This window comes from Haliaeetus leucocephalus, unplaced genomic scaffold (assembly GCF_000737465.1).
Source record: "Haliaeetus leucocephalus isolate CR32 unplaced genomic scaffold, Haliaeetus_leucocephalus-4.0 Scaffold339, whole genome shotgun sequence".
NCBI classification, from domain to species: Eukaryota; Metazoa; Chordata; class Aves; order Accipitriformes; family Accipitridae; genus Haliaeetus; species Haliaeetus leucocephalus.
Window position 1 is genome coordinate 20,326,477 of NW_010972775.1, and position 25,215 is coordinate 20,351,691.

A 25,215-nucleotide genomic window follows, 5' to 3' on the forward strand; every position below is an offset into this window, starting at 1 on the left:
AAGGCTGACACCAGTCACCAGAGACCAGTCAGATCTCTCTGACTCTTGCACTGCTGGGATGACCATCTTGTCATTACATGTGCTAGCTTTTTGCTGCCTAGTGCTGATGCATAGTTTTGAGTTTTAAATCATATCCATTATTAATAACGCCTGCCTGTTCTCTGAGCTTTCTGTGATTAAATCTCACTGAATAGAGTTTTCTTTTCCTTGAGGTCTCATTCTCTGCTGAGGGGACAGTGTGGCTAGTTCTTGGAATATCTCCAGTTTTAGTGTGTGTTGCTTGCTCTGTTTAGACAGATGACCAGGAATACTTTACAGCTACATGGGAGACACAGTTTGTTCCTGTCTGGTTGTAAAATGCTTTGAACATGGTATCCTACAGGCCGTGAGGCAAATGGTGGTGTGCCAAGATTCTCTGTTTGGGTACTTGGATCAATAAGAGTCCATGGAAGATTTTTACCTTTGGGATAAAGTTATATGAGAGACTGAAAGCAATGCATGTGGGGTATTGGATTTGCTGGACCCTGGGAATACCAGGTCTGGACCAGTTCCCAAAGATACCTGGGGAAATTTTGCTTTTTCCTTCAGCAGGACTGAGCTTATATCCCTGGTGATAAGATGGTATGGTCTATTTAGCAATGCCAGGGTGAGGCAAAGTGGGAGATGGTCAGTACTAGTTATCAGACGTTTGGCTTGATGACTTCTGCACAGCTTTTCTGGCTGACCAAGCAATATGACTGCTTGTGAGCAACTAGAATTTATGACTTAAGATCAAAACATCAGGTTTCTCATGTTGATCACCAATTAAAAGGTATCGCTCTGTCACACTCAGCCACCTTTGGCACTCAGCAATTTTTCCCTTTAAAAGCCTACATGTAGAATGCTTTGGAAGGCCACAATAAGGGGACATAGTGGCACTTCTAGTATTTCAGGTTGACCCTACATCAGCAATAAATACAATAGAAAGTACAGAACCAAATTTGACTCAAGTTCAACACTGTGTTTGTAAAAAGGATGATTGGGGTCAACAAAACCACATCTGTCTTCAGTTTATTTAGAACACACCCCCCCCCCCCAGTTTTTTCCCAGTTTGATATCTAATACCAACAGTCTGTGGGTTTGTGTATTCCTACTTGATTTAAAGAGATTTTGTCACTATTCTGCATATGTCTCCCTAGACCAATTAACAGCCCTCCCATTTTCCTGTGGCTTGACTATATTTAAACCAACGTTCTTAGGAAGGGAAGTTCTTAGAAAGCGCAGCACATGACTGAACTGTATCCCAAGGTGATGTCATGAGGCAGCCCTGGAGTCTTTTACTGTTATTTTCACCAGCCATTCTGCAACAGAAGGCTTCTAATGGAGTTACGTCATGCTCTGAAAGTGTAGAAAAGTAATGTAGGTGTGGATGGCTCAAGCTGCAAAATCAGGCCTTCAAGAAGGCTTAGGAGAAAAAGACAAATGGGCAAATCATGGGATGTGGCCATTGGAGAAGTTCACTGAAATGAACCAGGTCTGGGAAAGAGGGAGAGGCAAGTTGAAGAATAGCACATTAGACTAAATTCTGCTCTGTCTCAGGGCTGCTGGGTTAGAACAGAACTCATCTCTTAAAAGCTACACTGCTAATTTATTTGTAAGTGTGAATTTGTGGATTCCTAACATATTTGGCTGCTTTGTTGATAGCTGAAGGCCCTTGGCTTGAGTCTTGACAAGAAGTCCCCTTACTGTTGGCCTGCTTCCATCATCCCTAAAGCAGCATTAATTATTTTTAATGAAGAAATCCTTTCTGCTGCCAAATGACCTTTCTGAGATTCAGTGTGAGCTAGATTTTCCACTTCTTGCTTAGGCTCCAAGATCTACAAATACACATGACTAAGAAAGAGATTAGCACAGAGGAAGCCGATGTGGACTGGTTCCTAGTTCCAAATAAGAAAACTAATTGGAAAGGAGCAATTTACAATTTGAAGGGAGTATAAGACCTCCCCTGGATTTCCATGACTGAACAACCCACTGCGGTTTCCTAGTTATAAACCTGGAATTGAATGATATTGTATAACTATTCAGCCAATACCTAACACAGAAAAATGAGTTTTTTTCAATGAGCAGTTGCACCCTGTAGTTCCCCCACATAAGGATGCTGTACAGAAGTGATGCATCACGACACTGCCTCCAACATAATTTCTGTAAACAGCCAAAATCCTGTACAAAGTGTGATCAAACTCCTGTAAAGAATGAGGTCACATCATGCAGAGGTTTGTCCAACTTACAGGATTAGCTTGAGGACTGCCAGCAATATTTTGGATCTCAGGGGGAAATCAAGGAAGTTATACTCCATAGTCCAAGCAAACTCAGTATCGTAAACAGACGCTTCTCTTTGTGGCTGTCCTCCTAGTTGCTTCTTTCTCCCTGAGCTGTGTGAAGGTGGGGAAAATGCTGTGTGGAAGTGAGTAGGTGACTCTGCTGGGCTGATCTGACCAGCCTTGTGTTCTTGCAGTGGAACTTCCCATTGCTAATGCTGGTTTGGAAGATGGCACCAGCGCTGTGCTGTGGAAACACTTTGGTTATTAAGCCAGCTGAACAAACTCCTCTCACATCGCTGTACATCGGCTCGCTGATCAAAGAGGTAAGGAAATCTGAACATCCCGTCTAGGTACTGTTCTTTTAAGGTGGTAAGTCAGACTGTATTTTGAATTGGCTGTGTATGTTTGTAGGTTTTAAAGATATTAAAGCCTCACAGAGGAAAGTGAGAACAACCTCTGTCTTCAGTCTTTTCTTGCAAAGGCCTTCTTGCCTGACAGTGGCTGGCTGGGAGGCAGCAAAGATCACAAAACCTGTAGGTTTTTTTCTTTTCTTAGGAAGCTGCAGGGAGAAAAAATGGTGGTTTTATTCCTCTGCCATGTCTTCCCCTCTCCCAAATGAGGGAAAGACTACAGCTCAGTTTTATTAGACAATGGGACAAAAAAGAGTGCGATTAGACGGCAGTATTGTGTTTGTACGATTTTAAAGTGGGATAATTCAAGCAAGACAGAGTGCCATGGGAAACAATTCTTCATAATTTCTGCGGTTTGTAGAACAATTCAGCTATGTCTGGCCTTTAAAGCCAACTCGATACTGACATAAAGGGAAGGTCATAGGTTGGGATTTCAAAATGTTGGTTTAGGGCCTGTCAGGTAGGATCTCAGGTGCCCTCAGATCTATTAATCATACAGAGGTGGTGGTGGGTGCACAGTACCTTCCAGGACTGGTCAGTACGTCAGCTTCCTATATCTATGTATGTGAATAATTGTGAGGAAAACTAAAAGGGTTGTAGATACGCTTTTGCCTCTCAGCTGGAAAAGTCTGTTTGTTAGGCTCAGTCTAATGATAATGATGATTTTGTCTGTTCTTGGCTTAGCCTGGGAGAAAATAGAAGGATATGTTAATAATTGACACTTAGGCCTCCTCCGTCAGGAAAGGCAGTGCAAAAAACACTACCAGTTAAGTATCTCCTGCAGTTAATTGACTTAATAAGGTTACACAAGAAGAGTGAACATAGGGTGCAGTTTTCATGACTTATAGTTAGCACTGCCACAGCACTGCTTTTTTCACTCTGACATACAGCTCCCCAAACACAGGCATAGCATTGCCCTCAAAAAAAACATTCAGTTCTGGTGAAATTAGTGTTTTGAGCTGAAATTCTAAGCTGCCTGTTTCTCACAATTGTCCTTCAAGGCAGAAATGTAACTAGAGCAGAATAATTCTATTTGAAAATGCTCTTTTCTCCACCCAGAATTAGCTAAATTCTTTGCAGTTTTTCAGAAGAATAAGTTAAACTTTTTTTAAAAAATCTTTAAAAGGATGCAGAAGATGTTAACACACAAGCAAAGCTATATGTTGGGTTCAATGAAATAATTTTGGGCCAACCAAAATATTTTGGCTTCCATTTTTGCTGAAAAACAGAAAAAACTTTTTGGCTCAGGATGGCCTGAACCAATTTTTTGCTTCCTTGTGGCTTTGCTGCTGACTCCAAACACCATTACTTGCACAGTTTGACATGCAGTATTTTCTTGAAAACTCATTAGCCAAGATGCAAACTCTGTTAAACTCACTTTTATCATTGTCATATCCATAGAAGAACTCAGACTGCCTTTCCAATTTATGAAAAGAAAAATAGGGAAGAAACATCTTATGAAGATAATTTTTTGCAAGATAGTACATGAGCAATTACTTCAATTTTTCTATATTAGGAAGGAGCAACTGCATTTATTGAGAATTTATATTAAAAAGCCACAAGAAATGAAGTGAACATTTAATAACCTGCAATTCCACTGTTAGAAATTGCAGGGCAAACAACCTTGTGCAATCAGTAGTAGGGGAGGGCTAACCTAGAAGAGCATAATCCTTGAAACTCTTGTTCCAGGAAGTAAAAACAGACCAGTAAGTCCCACACTTCTCCTCGCACTAGAATTTCACCTAAAGTTTTGCCATTTGTGTCTTTTGGCAAAATTACTAGTTGGCTAATCTGGGTTGTAAATGTGGTAGAAACTGGAGTAAATCTGTTACCATCTGCTCTTGTATTCCTGTTTTATTAGCACCATCATCTAGTGAGGTTTTACCAACTTCTTAATCCCTCCAGCCCCTGAAGAACCACAAATATCAACCTTTGTTCAAAACAAACTTTCATTCAGTTACCCCTTGGCTCCAGCTGCACAGCAGTAGCTGGGGGCCAAGTTTGGCCAAAAGACTTACTCCCTTTTGACTTGAAACTGGGACTCCTCCAAGAATTCTTACTGAAACTTGGCATTTCCTAAGCATGGCTGTTAGTTTCACCTACGTCTACTCCAGCTGGTAGCATACAGCCATGTTACTGGAAAGTCTGGAAAACAGTGATGTATCTGGTATGGGCTCCTTGTCTGCAACTTGCAATTCTTAATTGCAAGGAATATAGTGCAACTAATTCAAGCTTCCTGAGAATTGCACTGCACTCTCAGGAGTGCAGATCAGCTCCAGAGTGCTCAAAATCTCTCTCTACAGAGCTGTATTTAACCTCTGTTTTAGGTGGGTTTCCCTCCAGGTGTGGTGAACATTGTGCCAGGCTATGGCCCCACAGCTGGAGCTGCTATTTCTACCCATCACAGCATTGATAAAATTGCTTTTACTGGATCAACAAAGGTAGGTGATGGATTTCTCATAAAATACCTGCTGGTCCTCTTTGCATTCTCTTCTAAAACTGTCATCCACATAAGACTGGACCAATGAAATGTCAGCAATTTCTGTATAGCCAGCACCATTTTCCATTACATTCCATGTGACAGGATTTCTCAGAAATGTTTGGGATTTGTCTAATTCAGGTCCTTGTGCTTGTGATAATCTCACATGTCTGTAAGCTGGGTTTTGCCATACGTCACTTTTCTGTAAGAACTGTAAGTAAAGATGCTCTGACATAAGATAAGACAGTCTACAGGAGAGGCTGGCAGTGACTTAACATCGTGTCACTGACCTGATGAAGCTTCTGGGCAAGTTTGCCTGCCAGTCCTGCCCTGCCAGCGTGTGCAACTGGTAAACATGTCAGTCAGAGCCCTGAACAATTCTTCCTCAGCTTTAGTTAACTTCTGAGGAACTAGGACTTAAATAAAAACATGGCCTGGTGCCCGAGGCTTCCTCTGCTGACGTGGACAGGATTAACATTTGAGCTTCTTTTGAGACCTGCACAGTAAAGCACCTTCTGTTCAGTTTTTTCCTGTAAATAGCTACAGCTGCCTTGCTTACAAGAGGGGTGGAAGTGAGACCTCTGCACTATTAGACACCTACAGCCATCCTCTTCTGTACCTAAATGGGGGAAAGGAGCCCATGGCTTGGCCTAGTCCATGGAATTGAGCACAGCTCTGACATGTAAACTTATTTGTCTCCAGTAATCACTGCTGAAAATTCTCAAACAAAAGCTTCCTTAGAAATGTGAACGTTTTTCCAGTCACTGATCTAGATTTTTCTTGCAATATATATGCACCCCCTGAAGAGAGGCAGCGTCCAAACAATGGAAATGCTGACACCAATGGGTGCAATTGAGGCAAATATAGTCTCTTTTATTTCTTTGAGTAACATTATTCTTGTTGAGCGTTTGCCAAATTAATCCATTCCTATGTCTATTCTCAAAATTGCAGAGTGTAATCTAAATGTGTAATGATGACCAATTACCTTGAATGGTATTCTTGGTCGGTAAAGGTAACTCACTGAACCCTCAAAAGCTGCTGCATTTAACAACAGTACCATCTAGTGGCTTTGTGTACATGCTAACTGCTTTGCTTATCCCATAGGAGAAGGTGTGTTTAAGCCTCTGTTTCTGTATAGGGATCATGGGAACAAACACGAATGCAATAAAGTAAAAGTTCACCATTAGCTTTTACTCTCTTGATAGTTGGTCTAATCTAGGAGTTTACCCAGTTACATGCTTCTCTCCAGATCCTAGATCAGAAACTTTTAGCCCAGATGAGACGCTGGCTGTGTGAAAACAATAGAGCTTATAGACTCATCCAGCCCACATGGATCTGTTTGGGTTTTTAATGAAAAAGGAGTATCTAGTGGATTAGGGGCAGAAGGAAAATCGCAGCTGCTGGAGCCTGTAGGCAAAAAACTCCTATAGGTGCTGTGCTTGTCTTCCTAATCCATGGGTGTGCAGGAAACACCGAGGGAGACAGATTCTTTGCTAATGCATGTGTAATTTAGAAGTGTTTTCTTCCCTCTCCACCCATCTGTGAGTTCAGCTGCATCTCTGCAGTATTTGCAGCATAATGCTACTGTTTCTGAGCCAGGAAGTGAAGCTAATTCAAAATATATTTTGACTTAGTTTTTAAGCCCCAGCTTGGGCTCAGTGCCAGCCTGGAAATACTGATCTTAAACTCCACGAGTTTTCCCATCTAGATTTCTTCCTTTCCTTTAGTTTACTAACTTGCTCCTCTTTGGCCAGCTAGCTTGTAGTAATGCCTCTTGTGAAGCTATGTGTATCTGCAGCATGATGCATCACTTATTTCTGCTGTCTCTAGGACTAGGCTGCTGAGTGACTAGAGGTGATCTGTACTGCTAAGTTCAGGAGTCTTGATCGAGTTACAAAGGCAAGCCATGAGAAATGCAGATCTATAACTGCCAGCTGCCCCATGCTTTTCTTGCTCACAGCTCCACGCCAAGGCAATGGTATTTTTAGGCAGAAATTAAGTTAAGATTGCCATGTGCAAAGGTAAAACACAAGAAAAACAGTTACAAACTGTGGAAATTCAAATATAAGGTCACACTTAAAAAAATAACCTGCCTTAAGAATTGAAGCTCCCGAAGAGTTTTAACTCATACTGTTTCTAATGAAATTAGATTGCAAAATGATTCTGATGCTTGATTTATGCTCTTCTTATGAGGAATTCCATTTTTTTAAATAGAAGGAGAAATTGCTGGTTTGGTGTTACCAGTATAAAAAAGAAATAGCACAGTCAGTCAGAATTTGGGGAAAACATTTGGTATGAAACAATTTTTCTGTTGGGGGGAAAAAACTTAGTTTGACATTACTTTGATTAAATTCTGAAAGCAGAGTAAATCCTTCCCTTCAGGAGAGGGTGGCCAGATAAATTCCACCAGATGGTCAGAGCAGGTTCCTGGGCAGAAAGAGCCATGGCAGAGCTAGCTGGAGTTTGTTGACATCCTCAGGTACTGCCTTGGAAGGAACATGTCTCGGCTACTCTTATGTGTGGAGCAGCTCAGCCTAAACTCTCAGAAAGAAGTAGCTTTCTCCTAAATGTCAAAATCATGCATGGCTTTCTGGTATGGGAATGGTAACAGGTAGGAACAGTGAGTTCTCATCATTGCCTTGGCAAGATCTACTCTAAGAAGTTGAATTCCCCATTTTTAAAAGTAAAACTCGTAAACCTTGGAGCCCCATTGATAGCCAGTGTTGCCCACTAGCTTGCACTGGGTGGGAAATACCTTGGTCTGCAGCTCTGGGCAGCAGATAACTTCAGGATACAGTTCCTGTAGCTCTCCCACTTAGCCTGCCATTTCAGATCTGCCTAAACCAAACATTAATTCTGGGGCTGCTTTTGACCTAACACATCACAGCAGTAGGAAACTCAAACCATTTAAGAGTGCTATCCCTGACTTTTACCTGCTTCAGTTACCCACCAGGCTCTTCTACCCTTGTGAGCATCACACTTGACACACTGAGTTAAGACTTTCAGGGGAAACAGCTTGTGTCCTCTTTGTGTCTCAATGCTACAGGTTGGAAAACTGATCAAGGAAGCTGCTTCTAAAAGCAACCTCAAAAGGGTGACATTAGAGCTTGGAGGGAAAAACCCCTGCATTGTGTGTGCAGATGCAGACTGTAAGTATTGGCTGCTGCGTTTATTTGCTGTAGGAGACTACGAGCATGGTGCTTTTTGTGTGTCTCTGCTGTCCTTTGGCATTTAGCAGGGCTGGTGTTTGCCACTGTATCCACCCCAAAGGCTGGAGGAAACCTCTGTCCAAGAGCAGGATGCAGTTCTGCTTTGCTGGAGCTCTTACCCAGCACAGGGATCATTCCCATGGCAAATGATCAGACCATTATACTGTTGCCTTCCCTGGGGATGGCTGCAGTTGCAGATGAATCTTGCATTTGTGCGTTTCTGCTGTTGTGGTGCTTTCTTTTTGGTTGGCAGTACTGCAGAGCCTGAGCCAAGCAGTGGGGAAAGCAATTTTCTAAAATGCAGCCCCTCTACAGTCATTCCTATGACAGGAGAGTTTTGTAGGACCTTAATAATCCAGCCTTCACCTCTATCATGGGGGTCTGCAGGACTCATTTGGCATGTTCTGTTGCGACTTTGTTGCATTAGTGAGTAGTGCTAGGAGATATGTGTAACCTGTAACCTCCAAAGTGGTTGGAAAATCCTATTTGGCTTGGGGAAAATAGTCTTGACTCTCTTGCACAGCACAGCAGAGGTCGAAAGCCAGAGGTATTTGTGCCATCTGCTAATAATGGGCATTGCAAGGACCTGATCTGAGCTGGCTGTACAACAGAAGGGCACACTGCTTTCTAAACAATTGCTACTGAAACTAGTCTTCAGGAACCCACGCAGGATATCTAGGAATCCACATCTGAATTCCCACAGCAAGAAAAACTGGTTACTGCCCTCTGTGAGTCCTTGTGGAAGAAAGTAACAGGAGCTATGGCAAACTAGACCTTGAGACAAAAGACAGGAAGGGGGGTGGAAACAATAAGAGATCTGGTTTGGGAGCAGAATGAGACCTTGTGAGTGCCTTCAATGGGTGTGGACCATTGTCAGCATTTTTTAAGGAGGCTTTCAAAAGAGAAAGGAAGAAACAAGTCTGGAAACACTGGAAGGCTAAAACTGTGCATGTGGTAACACTTTTCCCTCTTGGGCTGTGTTGCAGTGGACTTGGCAGTGGAATGTGCCCATCAAGGTGTGTTCTTCAATCAAGGGCAGTGCTGCACAGCTGCCTCGCGAGTGTTTGTGGAGGAGCAGATATATCCAGAGTTTGTCAAGCGCAGCGTGGAGTATGCCAAGAAGCGACTTGTTGGAGACCCCTTCGATGCCAGAACTGAACAAGGGCCCCAGGTAACTGTGTGCCTGAGAACAGTTGTTGTTTGTTTTTTGGTTGTGTTTTTGTTTAATTTGTCTTGTGTAAATATTATCCTTATGAATATGGTCCCAGCTGAAGCGCTGAGGGGTGAGTAATGTATCATGGCTTTATTTTTCTCTCTACTTTAAATATCAATTAATCACAACTGTTGAAACGTTATGTTGTAATTTTTTTTAAACGCAAATGTATTTAATTCACTTCTTATCCAGCTTTATGGAAGGGGCTGTCTCCCTGGTACAGTAATACAAAGCATGTTGCAGCGAGCAATAGCAATGCACAGAAGAGTGCACTGCAGAAATGGCCATTCCGTTACTTGGCTGTGTTGGTGATGACAAGTAGTTAGAGCCCAAGGGCTCCTGGGTTCCTACTTTCCCTCTCTTCCTCTGCTCCCTTTCTGATCCTTTGGAGAAGTTTCAGCTGAATTGGGAGGAAGAACCATGCCAAGCTGCTGTCATGACCAGCCTCATCAATGCTTCCAGAGCCTTCCTCGTATTTTTCCCTTCCAAAGCAATCTGAGCTGTGGTGGAGAGCTCTGGAGGAAGATGGTCCTTGGGTCAGGTCTTCTAACAGGGCCACTATTTGCTGCCAAAAATAAAGGGGGAATCCTAGAAGTCTGTAGCCTAGGCCTCCTGTTCTCAGTACTGCACTGAGGTTTTTCTTTCTTGATGCTATATAGGATCCCTCAGAGAAAGGATGGCTGTGAGGACATCTGCCTCCCCTTATCTGGATCTAGGTCCATTTACACATGATTCATCCATGGCACCACCTCATTGCATGTCCTCACGCATGGGGAATAAGATGATGTACATCCCCTGTTCATGCTGGGGCTACATCTGTAACTTGCCTAGAAAGAGATTTCAAACTGCTCAGCATTCTTAGGAAAATAATCCCATGCTGGAACTTGCTTCAGCAGAGATAAGCTGACCATCAAACTGTTTCAAGGTCTGCCCTTACCTTTTGTTAAGGGCTGCGAGCTTTTCAGGTTTGTTTGTTGTTTGGTTTTTGTGTTTTGGTTTGGTTTTGGTTTTTTTTTAATATAACATCATCCTAAACCTTATCCAGCAATATCAGTAAGTGAGCTGCATTTATAGTTAGTCCTGTCAGGACCATGTTCACCTGCCTGCTCTGACAGAGACCATTGTTTCATGAGAACAGCCCCTGAAATCATAGGGAGTAGTTGTGAGGTTTTAAAGGGTGAAACACTCTGCAGTGAGCAGAACATGTAGAACTGGGCTGCTTATTTCAGTTCATCCATGCTCCCAGCTCTTGCCAGGCTGTCAGAACACTTCCCAGTGAGCTCTATGGCAGAGCACCATCCTCTGGTATCACTACTGTGGCTTAAGGGAGATGCTTTGCATACAGAGCTATAATTAAGGGTAACAGTAAGTTGGAATAGCAGTGTCTGGTCAGATTTTAAATATAGCCCATCTGTCCTCTTTCCCTGTTCTGGCTTACCTGTTACACTTGTCGCTAGGAAAGCACACACACCTGAACTTCTGTGCATGCAACTGTCAAGCCCAAGATGGGAAGGTGTTGAGAGAGTGGGAGGAAACTGTTAATCCCAAAGCTTTCATGTGGCTGCCAGTGCAAAGGAACAACCACTTCCTCTGCAGCTATGGTCCTCGCTCTCTGGAGCCTATGCTGTAAGATGCAACACACAGAAATTCAAGCAGAAGAGAGAAATGATGCAGTGTCACAAGGGCTTAAAATACCTCCAAAAGCAGCAAAGATTCACACCTGCCCACAAGTTACTGTTCAAATGTGAGGCTTCCATATCAAATTTTTCCTCTGTTCCTGAAGTAACCTGCTCTGCTGTGAGGGTTTTTTTGGTCTTGAATTTATGGATAAGGGAAGAATCACCAGGAAAAATAATCTGTCTTCCTCTTCTCCTTCATCTCTTCCTGTCAGGCCCCAGTTGCTTCAGATCCAGGTCGTTGCTTCATGTTCCTTCTGTGTGGGTCAGGGCGAATATACACAACAGCATTACAAAAATGTCCACATGCTGCTGTGTAGACCCCATTCTGGAATGATCACTGGCTTAGAAGCCAATAGTGGGAAGGAGTTGGAGCCAGCCCTTTGGCTGACAGCAGTGGTAGCCCATGATCTTTTTGGTCCTACATCAACTCCGAGTGCTGGTAGCCAGACAACAGGATCTGCAACTTGTAGAGAGTTCAGGAAGTGTAAAATAGGAGAGCCTCTGCAGTCCAGACTTTGAGGTAGTGCTCCGTGAAACCAAGCTGCCCCATGGCTGAGCATAATGCTCAAAGTAGCTGCTGAGACAACCTGGTGCAGGACAGCATGGGGTGACAGACAATATTGTTCCACAAGAACTTAAAGTTGATGTAAGCTAGTCCTGGAAAAGTGGTCCTGTGTGCAGCTGTTTGTTCCTGTATTGCACTGCACTTAGGAACTAGATTGGGGAACTGGCTGATTCAGGTCTAATCCAGCCTTTTTGGAAGTGAGGAAGAAAAGTTTTACTCAGGTCAGTTCCCTGATGTGGATTACTGTGCACTGGCATGGATGCTCATGGCAGGGGTGTGAGGAAAAGACTGTGTCAGCTGCAGTATTGGGTTATGCTGATACAAACTGCACTGCTCTGATCAAAATTAGGTCAAATTTAAACAGGATTAAATTTAAACAGAAATGAGGCATGCCTCTGATGAGACTTCTCCAAAACTCACATGTGTCTGACTGTGTTGGCTGGCTGGAATTCAAAGGACACCACAAGAAACCTGAGGGGTGATCGGGACTGTTTGAGTGCCAACCTCAAATGCAGACCAAGGGCATTTTTTAACTTTGGATTCCTGTGAGCTGTAGCACAGGAAGTAATAAAGTAAATCTGCACAGATGGCAAACGGGTTAACCAGTGCATTATACAATTGTGAACAGCAGACTGCATTAGATGAGGGTAATGTCCTGGTGGACTAGAACAGGGCTTAGATTAGAGCAAGACTGGGCTAGGTTTTTTTATTGTAGAACCCCAAATACTGGAATTTGTGGACTATAAAACCTGGTCTACAGGAATAAGATAAGCACTAAGGCTGCCTCATGGCACTTGCTAGCCAGTAGTTATTCAGCCCAAAACCTATTGCTTGATTTTTAAGATGGTGAATATTTTCCTTAGACTGTAGACATTTGGTACTTTAGGATTAAAGCATGAAAGTAAAATATGTAAGCAGAAAGAGTCTGTGTCCAACAGTCTGTTGGACATAGATGTGGGGTTATTCTCTAGGATTACAAATGCTAGGTTTGGAAAAGGAAAAACTGCTCCTTGCAGTCTTGACTTTAATGAAGCAAGATATGAAGATTTGAGGGTTCTCAGATTTTCAGCATTGCAGTGATCCTTAGAAGCCTTCTTCTCTTTTGAATTATATGGAGAAATAGTAGAATTTGCTCTACCAGATCATGTGTTTTTAATAGAAGTCAATGCTCGAACCATAAATAATAGTGGAGTAGGGGACAGAATTTAAACAAGCCTTGCAAGCTCTAGTTACAATGACAAACAGTTCCACCCTTGCATGTCATTTTTACAAATGTTTTCTTTCCCCAGTGTCTTTTCATCTAACTATAGTTTGCCTTGCAACAAGTTACAGCTGTATAAATATCCTTGTTTTGTTTTCTGTGATGTGAAGTGGATGAACTGGATTGGTCTGGATCACAGACATGCCAGGATGGAAAGCACTTGCAGATATTTTCAAATTATTTACATTTGGCAACTAAGCAACCAGACAAATAGACAATATGTATGACACCTGCCAAACTTACTGTGTGACACTATATCCTACAAGAGGGCACACATTTCCTCACGCAGTAGCATGTATCAAGTGTTTTCTTGTGTAGCATCTGAACGCATGAGAGAACATAAGCACTTAGTACAAGCTGTACACAGTGCATGTGATACACACATCTGTGTGGCAGGAGATGTGCTGTTCTCTGTTTTCAGTGTGTACCAGAAGTACCCCAAGGACACCCTCCTGAAGCTTTGATATTTGCCTAAAAGCATGAAAACTTGGATTGCGTGTGGCCAGGATTAACTAGGGACAGGATATAGTCTGTAATCTGGCGGAGTCGAGTGTGGAACACTCCATGTAAACAGTCCCAACTGGCAACTGGCCCTGCTGAAATAAAAACAGATGCCTAGGGAGGGCTATTGAACAGTACAAGCATCTGGAGATACCCGGCATTCAGAATAACCTCCTGGGCTGCCAGGGCACCTTGAACCAGTGGGTGGAGTCTTTTATCTAATCACCTCAATGAGTTTGTTGAGGTTTTTGTTAGTTTTGCTGTTTTTTAAACATCTCCATGTCTTTTACCATCTGCAGCGTGCTGTGATGAGGTGTTTCATTGCTTAATTATGCATCATGCAAACAGCCACATCTGTTTATTTGAAACCTGACAATACCTGCAGTACACTGCTGCATGTGGAACACAAAAGAAGGATCAGTACTGTTCAGAAGTGCTGCGGGCTTCTGCACCTTTTCCCAGCACATGACCCACTGTGCCTGTGGAGTATGTGATGTCTCCTCCAAGTCCTGGTGGAGGGCTGCACAGCTGTGCTACTTCAGTGTCCTGTAACTGGGCTGGCCTTTCCCCACCTCTACTGAAACCCCTAGTTTAAAGGCTAGTAACACAACAGTACTCGCTATTTGAGATTACTGCATATTTAGGTGTGGGTGGGGAGGAGTTAGACAAGGTTGGTAGTTAAAAGTGAGGATATGGCTCCCAGTCCAGAGAACCATAGAATGCTGGGATGGTATTAGTCTCTAAGATTCATGAAAGGTTATTCTGATTTTTACAGTATGGCTTCAGTACATCAGTTGTTCTGAAGTTCTTATCTTTCAGGCTGTTCATATAGTGTGCATGTGTGGAAAGAGATGGAGGCAGAGCTCGCTGGGTTCTTCCAGTTGAGGACAGAGAGCTGTGGGAAAAGCTGCACATTACAGCAAAGTTGACTTGATAGTTTATATACTCTGATTCTCCCTCTCTTGCACTGATTCTGTTGCTGGTCAGATCCCTTGCTGAGCTGACTGAGGTTGCTAGCCCAGCAAAACCCACCTCAGGCTGTTCTCATGGTGCTCCTGCGCTAAATCAATGCGTGGAGAAGGTCAGTAAGTCCCAGACCTGGAGTGAGGTGAGCCGTGGGAGTGCATATTCAGGATGCGGAGGAAGGGAAAGTGGGGAGACCCCCTCCATGTGGCAGCAAACTATTAGATCAGATTAAACTCTCACATGTAACTTCACCTTCTGTTTTCTGTGGCTCAGGGCTATGCTGTCATCCTGTCTTTCAGCCTGCTTATTGCCTGACTGCCATATCATAGAATGAGATGTAAACTTAACCTGGTCTGACCGTGCCCTGCAAATGTGCCCCTGGGCCACATACCATGACTCCTGTCTCTGGAACAGTGATAGTAAAGGCGCTGCTGTCTCTTTCTTTTCCTTTTGTGTCTGACAGATTGATCAAAAACAGTTTGATAAAATCCTGGAGCTGATAGAAAGTGGGAAGAAAGAAGGAGCTAAGCTGGAGTGTGGGGGTCTTGCCATTGAAGACAGAGGCCTGTTTATAAAACCCACTGTGTTTTCGGAAGTCACTGACAACATGCGTATCGCCAAAGAAGAGGTACAGTACAAGTCACCTGAACCTTTATATGCATTTACTATTGTAAATGGGAAAGAAAAGCGGTATCGTTGTGGTTTGAAGTGAAAACTTGAGAGGAGAATAGCAGTTTCACTTATTTCAGTGTCCTAATAACTGCCTAATGTTGAAATCCATTCTACTAATGAAGTACCTGCAAGGTGAGCTTCAATTTTAAGTGAGAGGAGAAGGGGGAGAGCAGAACAGGCAAAAAACCTGTATACTCCCTGGACAATAACGAACCCAGATAAAAACGTAGTGGACAATACTACCCTAAAGCTTTTAGGTCTCATTTCAGGAGAACTTGATATAATGCAAAATACAAGCATGTGCCTTACGTAGTTACAGCTGCTATAAATGCTGTTTCTGAATAAGAAATAGTGGTGATGGAGGGGTTTCTGTCGGAATCTTTGATTTTAAATATAAATAGCTGAATAAAAATAACCAAAACTGTGGCAGGCTGGAGCAATTCTACGTATTCTTTGCCCTGAAGTTCGAAGGTTTTCTGAAGACAGAGTTAAGCTCTCCCACTCTACACAGACAGATGGTTGTGCGTGCTGTGTGCTCTTATGCACCTCCTAATGAGTGGACTTAAAATTGCTCGGCTGTGGTACATTCTGATTCAAAGTGAGAGAGGACAGTACAACGTGTGTTCTTGCTCCACTACTTAGTAAAAAAGGAATTGCTTTTTTGCAGAAAGGTAGGACAAGAACTCTGGGACCTGAAGCTGGTGAGGAGGGAAGGAATGGCCCTGCTATACTGCCACTGAAGAACTTTTCTCAAGTAGCATTAGCGTCTGAAATAATCCCAGATTCTGTTCTCATGGTGAAATCCCCTGAGGCTGACCATTTTTTTCCTATATGAAAACAAGGTTGAAACCAGCAAAGTGCAGATCTAATACTCTGGCTTTCATTATTCATATGCAGAAAAATTGAACAAGCTGCATGTCATTAGGTCCTATGATATTCCTTTGAAATAGAAGTTAATCTACTTTTCATCATGTTCCCCAATGGAAAAATAAGTAGTTGCCAAAGTCTAACTGGCACTTGTATTTTATAGTTTAGCCTAGTGCTTTTTATGGGGCTGCTTACTGTTCACTCCTGGCAAAATGTTTAGATGTCTCAGATCTGCCGCAGAATCTCTAAGGAACCTGGGAAAGATATCAGTCAGTCTCGGCATGAGTTACATTCTAAAAATAGAGGGAATAAGAGCTGAAAATCCCGTGACAGGCCTTTTTTTAATGAACTGGCTCCAAATCCCAAGTCGTGATTCATGAAGCTTATCCAGTTTCATTGATTTGCAGTTTTGTTGCAAATGCACATTCATTCTCTGCTCAAGATCAAGGCTCCAGTTAAGTACCCGATCTCCCCAAACGAAGACATTTACAAACACTTACACTTGTATGAGCCTACAAGCCAGGCAAACGGCTTAGCCTGACCCTCAGGGTGGCACAAGTGAGACTGTATCTCACCTTTGGTGGGGGTTTCTTGTACTGCAGGACCATGCAGGCCAGAAAAGGGCCCCACCTTTGATACTGTATTTGATGAGACACTCCATCCCACAAGTTGGGAATTATTGTGTATGCCTGCTGCCTTTATACTGGCAACCTGGGAAGCCAAGTTTGTGGTCAAACACATATGTGGTAAATGCACTGCATGCAAATAAACTGCATACAATGACAAAATGAGAGTTAAAACCAAGGAAAAAAACTTGCAATCCTTGAAATATATTAATTACTTCTTGAACATACTCAACTTCTGAGTTCAAAAGGGGAGTTGTAAATGGAGTAAGGATGAATCATTTGAAACTTGTCCAGACCTAACTCTGCTTATTTTGATTGTTACAGATGATCTGTTAGTTGTTGGATCTTAGCTTATATTAACTACTAGAGCACATCACTGTACTTCCTTTGAAGTCAGTTTAATGAGTAGTTTTTAAGAAACTCTATCAGTGACTTCTAGAAGGCTATGATATAACATTTTTAAATATAGTATCCAAACAAAGCATCTGATTCTAATTACTCCCAAATTACCATGATTAGCAAAGGCTTTCCTGTACTAATGTTTAATTGATATGTGCAGATTTTTGGGCCAGTTCAGCCAATTATGAAGTTCAAGAGTATAGAAGAGGTCATAAGAAGAGCCAACAGTACTGAGTATGGACTTACGGCTGCAGTGTTCACAAAGAATCTGGACAGAGCATTGACACTAGCTTCTGCATTGCAATCAGGAACTGTCTGGTAAGCAGTGTGGGACCAGAGTGTGGGCTGGGATTTTGTTTCCTGGGAGGGGAGAGGGATGTATGATTTGGAATCATGTGTAAGTGCTGGAGGTAAGATGTATTAGTAGTCTGCTTAATTCTTGATATTCTTCTCAGAAGCAACACCCATTCATCAAAAGAAGGTGGTGAGGACCAGACGGTCTGGCGAGAAATGGGCTGTTTGTTTGTTTAATCGATGTAGTTCTTCATCTGGAAAACTCTGAAAATGTAGGGGTTGTAGTAAGTTCCACCAGACACGATGGCTTTCAAAATCCTGTATGTAGAAAAAACCAATTCTTATGATCTTTAAGTAGCATGAGATGGGGTCTTAGATGCACAGATCAATATGGACAGTAGATGGCACCACACCACTGTCAGAAAGATAAGTAGCTATTTTTGCTCACAAAATTTCTTATTCTATATTAGAATCATTTTAAAGATGGAATCCTGATTTTTTTTTCCCACTCAAGGTAGGAGTTTGATCTGATGTCTGATTTTGATGCATACAGAGGATTGATTTCAAGAATTGGCACCAGAAGAATCTGCCTCTGAGTAATATTTACATTAAAATGGGATATTGGGCTTTGAAGGATACATGTGCTGTGCATGCATTAAGGTGCAGCCCTACAGCACCAAGCCATACCTGTCTCTCTTCAGTCATTTGATCTTATTGAGATGCTGAAGAAGTATTTGCATTAGCTTTTTCTACCTAATGTCTATAGAAATGGGACTAGTGCTTTCATTTTACTGTGGCACAAATGTCTAATGCAGTCCAACTTTTTATTATACCTAGAAGTGGATAGTGCAGTCTGCTTGTGAGTGTTTAGACAGCTTTCTGAGTAAACATGTTCATTTCAGGATGTGCTTTATTAAACTAGGGAATAGGTTGGTCTATTTATTTTAAGCATGGCTCTGAACATAGCATAAATTCCAGCTGAAGCATGAATGTCTTAGCCATTAGAGACTATGAAGTGAGTGTAGGTCAGACTGAGTACCACTCAAATGTTTTCTGTTTCTGTAGCAAAATAAGATTTTATTGCTAAAATCTGATTTCTCAGGTGAACGAACTGTGTAAAGAGAAAACTGACAGATTTCAGCCTTTTTTGTATTGTCATTGTTGTCATCATCTTGCTTCTCCTTGGTATTGAATTGTCTTTTTACAACTGATATCTTTATTGTAGGATCAACTGTTACAATGCGCTCTATGCACAGGCTCCTTTTGGTGGCTTTAAAATGTCAGGCAATGGCAGAGAACTGTAAGTTTTGTTTAAATGTGGATGGTGAATGCAATAACAATTGTGACTGTGAAAATATTGTTGAATTTGCTTTTAAACTATGAGGCTTGCAGTATGCTGCACAGGGAGGTGCTAAGCCAGTACAGCATGGAGGTAAAGCACAGATGTGAGAACGTGTCCAGTGCCTTCAGGAGTACTTTCATCTGCTTTATAAGCTCTTAATAACTCTAGTTCAGTCAATTCCACTTGCAAGCATTTTTCCTTACTAGTTAGATTTTTAGATCAAGGGAGAAGTATGGCACCTTAGCTGGGGACACTGGTATCCACCCCAAACCTCCTCCATCTTTAGATGGTGGTATGTGGGCCTCCCTTGACTGCTGTAGCATTGGTCCTAGTTGGACCTCTTCCCACCTCTGACTTTCTAATGCTGGAGCTAGAACAACAAGGAAAGATCTCCAAAATCATTCTACCTCCCACCTTCCAAGCTTGCTACTAAATTACAGAAAGATCCTCTGTGCCTTTTCCCCAGCCTGACCTGTTGCAGCATGGCTACGGGGGATTCCAGCTCTAGTTAGTTACTAACACAGAAATTTTTAAACCAAGGTCACCCTATTAGTTAGAGGTAGAGCTGAGAAATTGACTTAAATCTTAATTGTCTTCTTGTATAGGAGAGAGGCAGGTTTTATTACACCATTCGGAAGATCCTTCGGAGGAATCTAATGCAACTCTTCTTTCATAAGCCAGATTTATTTCCAGGAACCATTTCCAGTAGCTGTTCTGGTGCATCTGCTGCTCTGAGACATTCAGATGCCTCACTGGCTAAGCACAGCAAATTAATGAATCCTCAAATGAGACACATATATTGAGACCTTATGGTTTACTTTGCTTGACCGCCTGGCTAATTAAAGGATGTCAGGGGTTTATCCCTTGGGCAAGTCATGGGAATAGAGCCTGTTTCCACCAACCAAGACATGATGCAGTGGTGGGGTCCGTCATCAGTATGCATTTCTGGAGCAACTATGTCCTCTTGATTATATGGTATCTTGTAGATGGAAGCTCACTTTCAGTGAAAAAGTAACTTAAATTGCTATCTAAGCACTGATAAATATGTTTACATGGATGTTTCTTCTATGGGTTCTCACAGTAGTACTCAGTTTTCACTAGGCAGAGTCTCACAAATTGTTATCCTGTGGGTTACTGTGACCAGAAGCATTCCATGTTTCTTTTACAATAGGGTGTAGTTGTGTGTATTTATGTGCATGTATTTAGCAATTATTAGAAGTGGTGGGCCAAATTGATAGCTGGTGTAATTAGTTCAGATCTGGTTTTAATGGCCTGATGTCATCTATAGCAGCTCTTGATCAGTGGCTAAAATGCACTTGTGTAGAAATCTCTTATCTTAGAGAAGTACACATTAACATGCTACAGTTGTTTGTCCCTTTCCCTCCTCTCTCTTCCAGTGGTGAATATGCTTTGGCAGAATACACCGAAGTGAAAACAGTCACCATTAAACTCTCCCAGAAGAGTCCATGAAAACAGAAGGCCTAAAATGCTGACACTCTGAATGTGACACATGGGGGACGTGTTCAGAGCAAGGGGGAGGGGAGGGGTAGGAAGAAAATGGAAACACCTAACTTTATTCCTCTAGAAACACTGAATCTACTGGACTCCATTTTGTCAACTGGCTCTTTGAAAACTGATTTAACTGACCCTACTGGCAGCATAGCACACACTTGTACTGTACAAGTCCCTGGCTGTACATCTGTCTGCTCCCTGTGACTAAAATGCTGGTCAGTCACAGTGTTTGCAGGACATCTGCTTTCAAACTGTACCCATGAAGGACGTGGACATCAATGGCATGTTAGAGAGACTTCTGGTACCATTATCACGGACTGTTAAAACACCTTCAGAGACATATAGGTTTCACTTGGCATAAATGGACTTGAGTGGTAGGGTTAATACAACTTGACTGAAGTTGGTGGAGTCTGTGTGAAGATTGGAGCTGGAGTTTGGAATGGGAGTGCAAGCTTTCATGGGAGGATCTGTAAAGAAATTATCTTTGAAAGAGCTATCTTGGTCTCTCTAAAGATACATGCATTCTCCATATTGGTGATATTCTAGCCTGGAATGAGATTCCTGGGAGTTTCCTAGAGGACTCCTTTGGGGCCAGTATTTCACCCAACAAAGCTAGACTTTAAAGTGTCCTTGGAACCTGATGTTTTGGTGTGCACACATTACACATGCTGCAAATGCAAGTTACTGACTTGCTAACCCTTCTGGCTCTGAACGAGTCACAATTGTATCTCAAACCTTCACTATAGCACTTTTTGCAAGAGGATTTTGCACTGTACTTACCGTGATGACACCGAGTTGAATGCTAAGCATGTAGCATGGTAGATAACCCACAGAAAACATCCCACACCAGTCCTTCTGATCTGGGAGAGGGAGCAGAAGAGCTGCAGGAAGCTGTCCTGCTCTTTCTCTATAACTTTCAGGCTTTGTGAACATCTCTTTATTTTTTGAGCCAGAGCTATTATTGTGAGAGTAAAACTTATAAGCTTTTCTCACTGCTTCTTTACCCCATATGAATGTAGCTTAAAATAAATTTCTGGAAGTACAGTATGAAAAGGCAGGTGCTCCCAAGCACACACTGAGTGCTAAAGATGTGGGTGTACAAACCAGTTACCATGGAATAAGCTATGGCTGGACTTAAGTGTATCAGCAGCTTTGCAGTAATTGTCCTCCTGAGTGCTGTCATCTTATGGCAAGCACAGAGTAGCTGATCCTTCACTGAGAAATAAACTGCCTTGAATTGTCTCTTGCTTACAGTTGTATAAGCATGCAAGTACATGAATAGCATCCATGGAGTGGCTGTCACACCAAGTTCATGCCTTAGTATCTCCTGCAGTAACTTCTTTGCATGCCCAGACATTACTCTGAGATTAATGACAAGCCACATGCTGTCTTCAGTTCCTGGGTTCACTACTTTCCCTCCTCCTCCTCCTGATTCTGTACCGGAGAACCACTGGCAAATGTATGGGAAGATCCATGCCTGCAGGAGCTCTAAGTATGCAGGTGTTAGTGGTGTCAGCTTGTTACGAAGTTTAGCTGATCTCGCTGGGATTGTCCTCTGAGACCAAACTGATAGAGGTTCCTTATGGCATATCGACAGATCCCTGTACGGCACTGGTAAAGATTGCTGCCTGGAGTTTTCCAGATGCCAGGGCTTGAAGCAGAAATGCAGGTCTAACCTCTATTCTGTGATGCAAGCAAGGATTTAACCAGCACCTTCATTTGCTCAGAGATATACCCAGTCAACAAGTTCTGTTGCATGAGTGGACCTTTTTTTGGAGGAGGAAGGAAGGTGGGTGGCGGTAAGTAAGGAAAAAGTTTGCATGAGCCTAAACTTCCTTATTAGTTCGTGAACGTTGAAATTGCACTTCAACACTGCTTAACTTCTTAAATTACATACCTCCAACAGTTGTGTATAACCAGGTACCTGTCCTCCCATGGGTATGTGAGACAGGTAAATCTCCCCATCCAGTGAAGAAAATGTCCTCCCTTCCCCATGAAAGGCCAAATGGGAACATTGTAAATAAGTTTCTATTTTTATAAAACACTTAAGAGTGCAAACATCTTCTCAGACAAACATTTTACTTTTGCCTACTTGACAGTTTTCTAGGGCTGCAGTCAGACAGTAGGGAGATAAGGCAAACAGTAAAAGGCTGGTTATCTTGATGTATCTCTGTATGAATTTTTTTATTAACAGTGGTTGAAACTGAAATCATCTGAAATTCTTAAAATCCTAGTATTCTGGCTTTATATGTATGATATATATTTCACCTCTTTTTTTCCCTTATCAAGTTTTTAAAAAGTCAGTGTATCTCTTATTGTATAAATCAGGGTTTGACTCTACACACTGAATTTTCTAAGTTATATAACACTAGACACTAACTTTAAAATAACCCCTTAGAGGGTATATATTCTTTCATTGCACAGTAAGGCTTTCATATGAAATACTACTTTTTTTTTTTTAAAAGAACTATATTTATAAATTAGGATACAGTTAATCTAATGTATTTTTATAGCTAAAGGTACATGAAAATGCTATGTTTAAACCTCATGTATATATTTAGACTATGGGTATCTTTTTGTAATAGTTCTTGTTCCTAATAAATGTTTAACTTTGTGAAATGGTTTCTAAATGCTACATCTTGATATGACTCGGGGGGCGCAGGACACTTCTATTGACTTTACTCTTTTTAACAGAGGAGTAACTTGAATGCTTTTTTATTTACAATGTTTAGTGCTTTAAGATAATTCCACCCCCCCCTAATGCATGTGTTAAAAACCCTTCCATCAGCAAGCAACTTCCACTCAACTCAATCCTCCTGTCACCGTTTTTTATTTCACTCTGAATTTGGCCCATTGTGTCAATAAAAGTAAACGCTGGAAAGGGTTACGGTTTCAAGCTTCCAAAACAAAATGGCCCTGTATTGCTGTAGTTACAGGAGGCTCCTCCTCAAATAGGGTTGTGTCTGTTTCCCTTGATTCAGTGACCCAGCGGTAGTCCCCAAGCAGAAACGTGCACTGGGCTCACAAGAGACAACGTATTTTTGAGGTACATTTTCCCCATGGCAGAACTGAATGCAGAGTGCGTGTCTGCATGTGTGTATCTGGGGATTTAGTATCTCATTGGGGGATTGTGAAGGAATCTGAACTTGGATTCACTTCTGCAATTTGTGAAGAATAGCCTGTTTTAAAAAAGTAAAGTGCCAAAGAGTGGTCAGTGCTCTACATATAAAAGCTGTAGCATGCGTCTCATAGCTTAGCCTTTAAGCAGTCACTTTTATAAGCTGTGCCGTTTACAGTAAGCTGAGGGGGAAGGAGAGCAGAGCTGCAGCTGGTAGGGGCAAGCATAGCTTCTTCCAGTTCAAAGTTGGACAGATCCTTTTTGGCTTCTGAGGTGAGCCTCAAAATGGAGAATTTGAAGGGACCATGGACTTCAGATGGGCTTCCTGCCTTGGTCTGGCTGCTTCTTAAACCCCTCTGAGACACATCCATTACTAGTATGGCTCTGCTAAATGCGTTCCCATTCCTTTCTTACTTATTTCCCTCATCTACAATGTAGATAGAGCGTAAGAACATACCAATACCATTGTCTTTTAACTCTCTTCCCATTCAATACACATGAGAAATACTTGTCATCTCCCTACACAGGCCAAGCCAAACTCCTTGAATTTTCCACTTGCTAGCAGCATCACTCAGAAGCCTGTAGACTTTAGAAGGGGGAAGGCTGGAGATACAAAAGAATTACTGTGAGTGACATAATCAATGGAGACATAAGCCAGGAACAGTAGGATGAGATCTGGGGGGAAAAAGAAGAAAAAAAATTAGCTTGAATGTGTAGAGCAATTCTTGCTAGGGGAATTTAGAGTCTCTATCAAAATAAAGGAAAAAAAGTTGGTTTAGAGGGTTTTTGAACAATTGTGCTACAAAAGCTGTAAGAAGGGTCTGGATAAGAGTCAGGCTGTGAGGCATAAAAGACAGCAGCCTGGGAAAGAGGTGGAAAGCGTGCTAAAAACAGGTAACACTACTATGGCTGCAGCTAAAACCAGATTAATGGGGACCTGAACACAGGCAAAAGCACCAGTGAAGATCCATCCTCTCTGTGTCTCCATAATCACATCAAAGGAACACCCTAGGCAAATCTCAGACTGCAGCAGCCATTCAGTAAATGGATACAGCTTTTTCCATCCTCAAGCAATCATCAGAGACCCATTTCTTGGTACAGACCAGGGGAGAAAAAAACCCTTTGTAATTTGCAGAATCATTATGCATAACAAAGCAAAAGGCATGCAAAAGTGTTTTTTTCTTAGTAGGTCCAATGGGTAGGGAAAATAAAGCAGTACCAGGCTTCTGAGAGGTTCCTGGTACCTGGAGATGAATGGGTTTGTGATGGGAAAAAGACGTGCACAACACCAATGTGCCAGGGGGAGCGCGGCATGTCTAACACCTTTAGAAGAAAGGGGGCAATCTCACTTTGCTTTTCCAAAGAGAGGCGAACACGCTGCCATCCGGGGAAGGAGCAACTTTCAAAGAAGGAAATCTCGCATCAACCTCGTTATCGGTAAGGCCAGGCCTCTGTCGAGAAGCGATGCGAAGAGGAGATGGGTAGCAGTGCTACGGTACATCAGTGCCCGCCTGGTGCCCGCACCGGGGGAGCTACATGGCAGCTGGTCGAGAGGCCGAGGCCACCCAGACAACCCGCTGTGGCTGAGAGCCCCCACAACTCCCACAGTCTGGTTTTTCCTTAAAAAAGGCAAAGCGAAAGGGCGTAGGCCCACGTAGGGACTGCCTGGGGAGCAGGCGGACACCAGTCACTGATGAGTGCGTGGGTCCTGCCTGGGGAAGGAGCCCGGGAGAGGGGCTGCCCTGTGCCCTTCCTCACGGTCTCCCTCCACGTCCCCCTCAGTGGGACGGGCTCCACGCCCA

At 42.5% G+C, this 25,215-nt stretch overlaps 1 protein-coding gene across 3 annotated transcripts in view; it reads left to right on the plus strand.

Moving 5' to 3' along the window:
• The window catches only part of ALDH1A3 (aldehyde dehydrogenase 1 family, member A3), a 35,512-nt gene extending 14,432 nt beyond the window's left edge, over positions 1–21,080 (plus strand). The window contains exons 6-13 of one of the 3 annotated variants that reach the window (XM_010572048.1): positions 2,495–2,623; positions 5,038–5,151; positions 8,236–8,338; positions 9,385–9,569; positions 15,047–15,211; positions 17,308–17,465; positions 18,667–18,741; positions 20,181–21,080. In XM_010572048.1, the coding sequence (XP_010570350.1) occupies positions 2,495–2,623; positions 5,038–5,151; positions 8,236–8,338; positions 9,385–9,569; positions 15,047–15,211; positions 17,308–17,465; positions 18,667–18,741; positions 20,181–20,253 (1,002 nt within the window). In that variant the 3' untranslated portion in view covers positions 20,254–21,080. The remainder of the gene's footprint in view (positions 1–2,494; positions 2,624–5,037; positions 5,152–8,235; positions 8,339–9,384; positions 9,570–15,046; positions 15,212–17,307; positions 17,466–18,666; positions 18,742–20,180) is intronic. The other 2 variants (XM_010572049.1, XM_010572050.1) reach the window with 2 other exon arrangements.
• Positions 21,081–25,215: the final 4,135 nt, after the last annotated feature.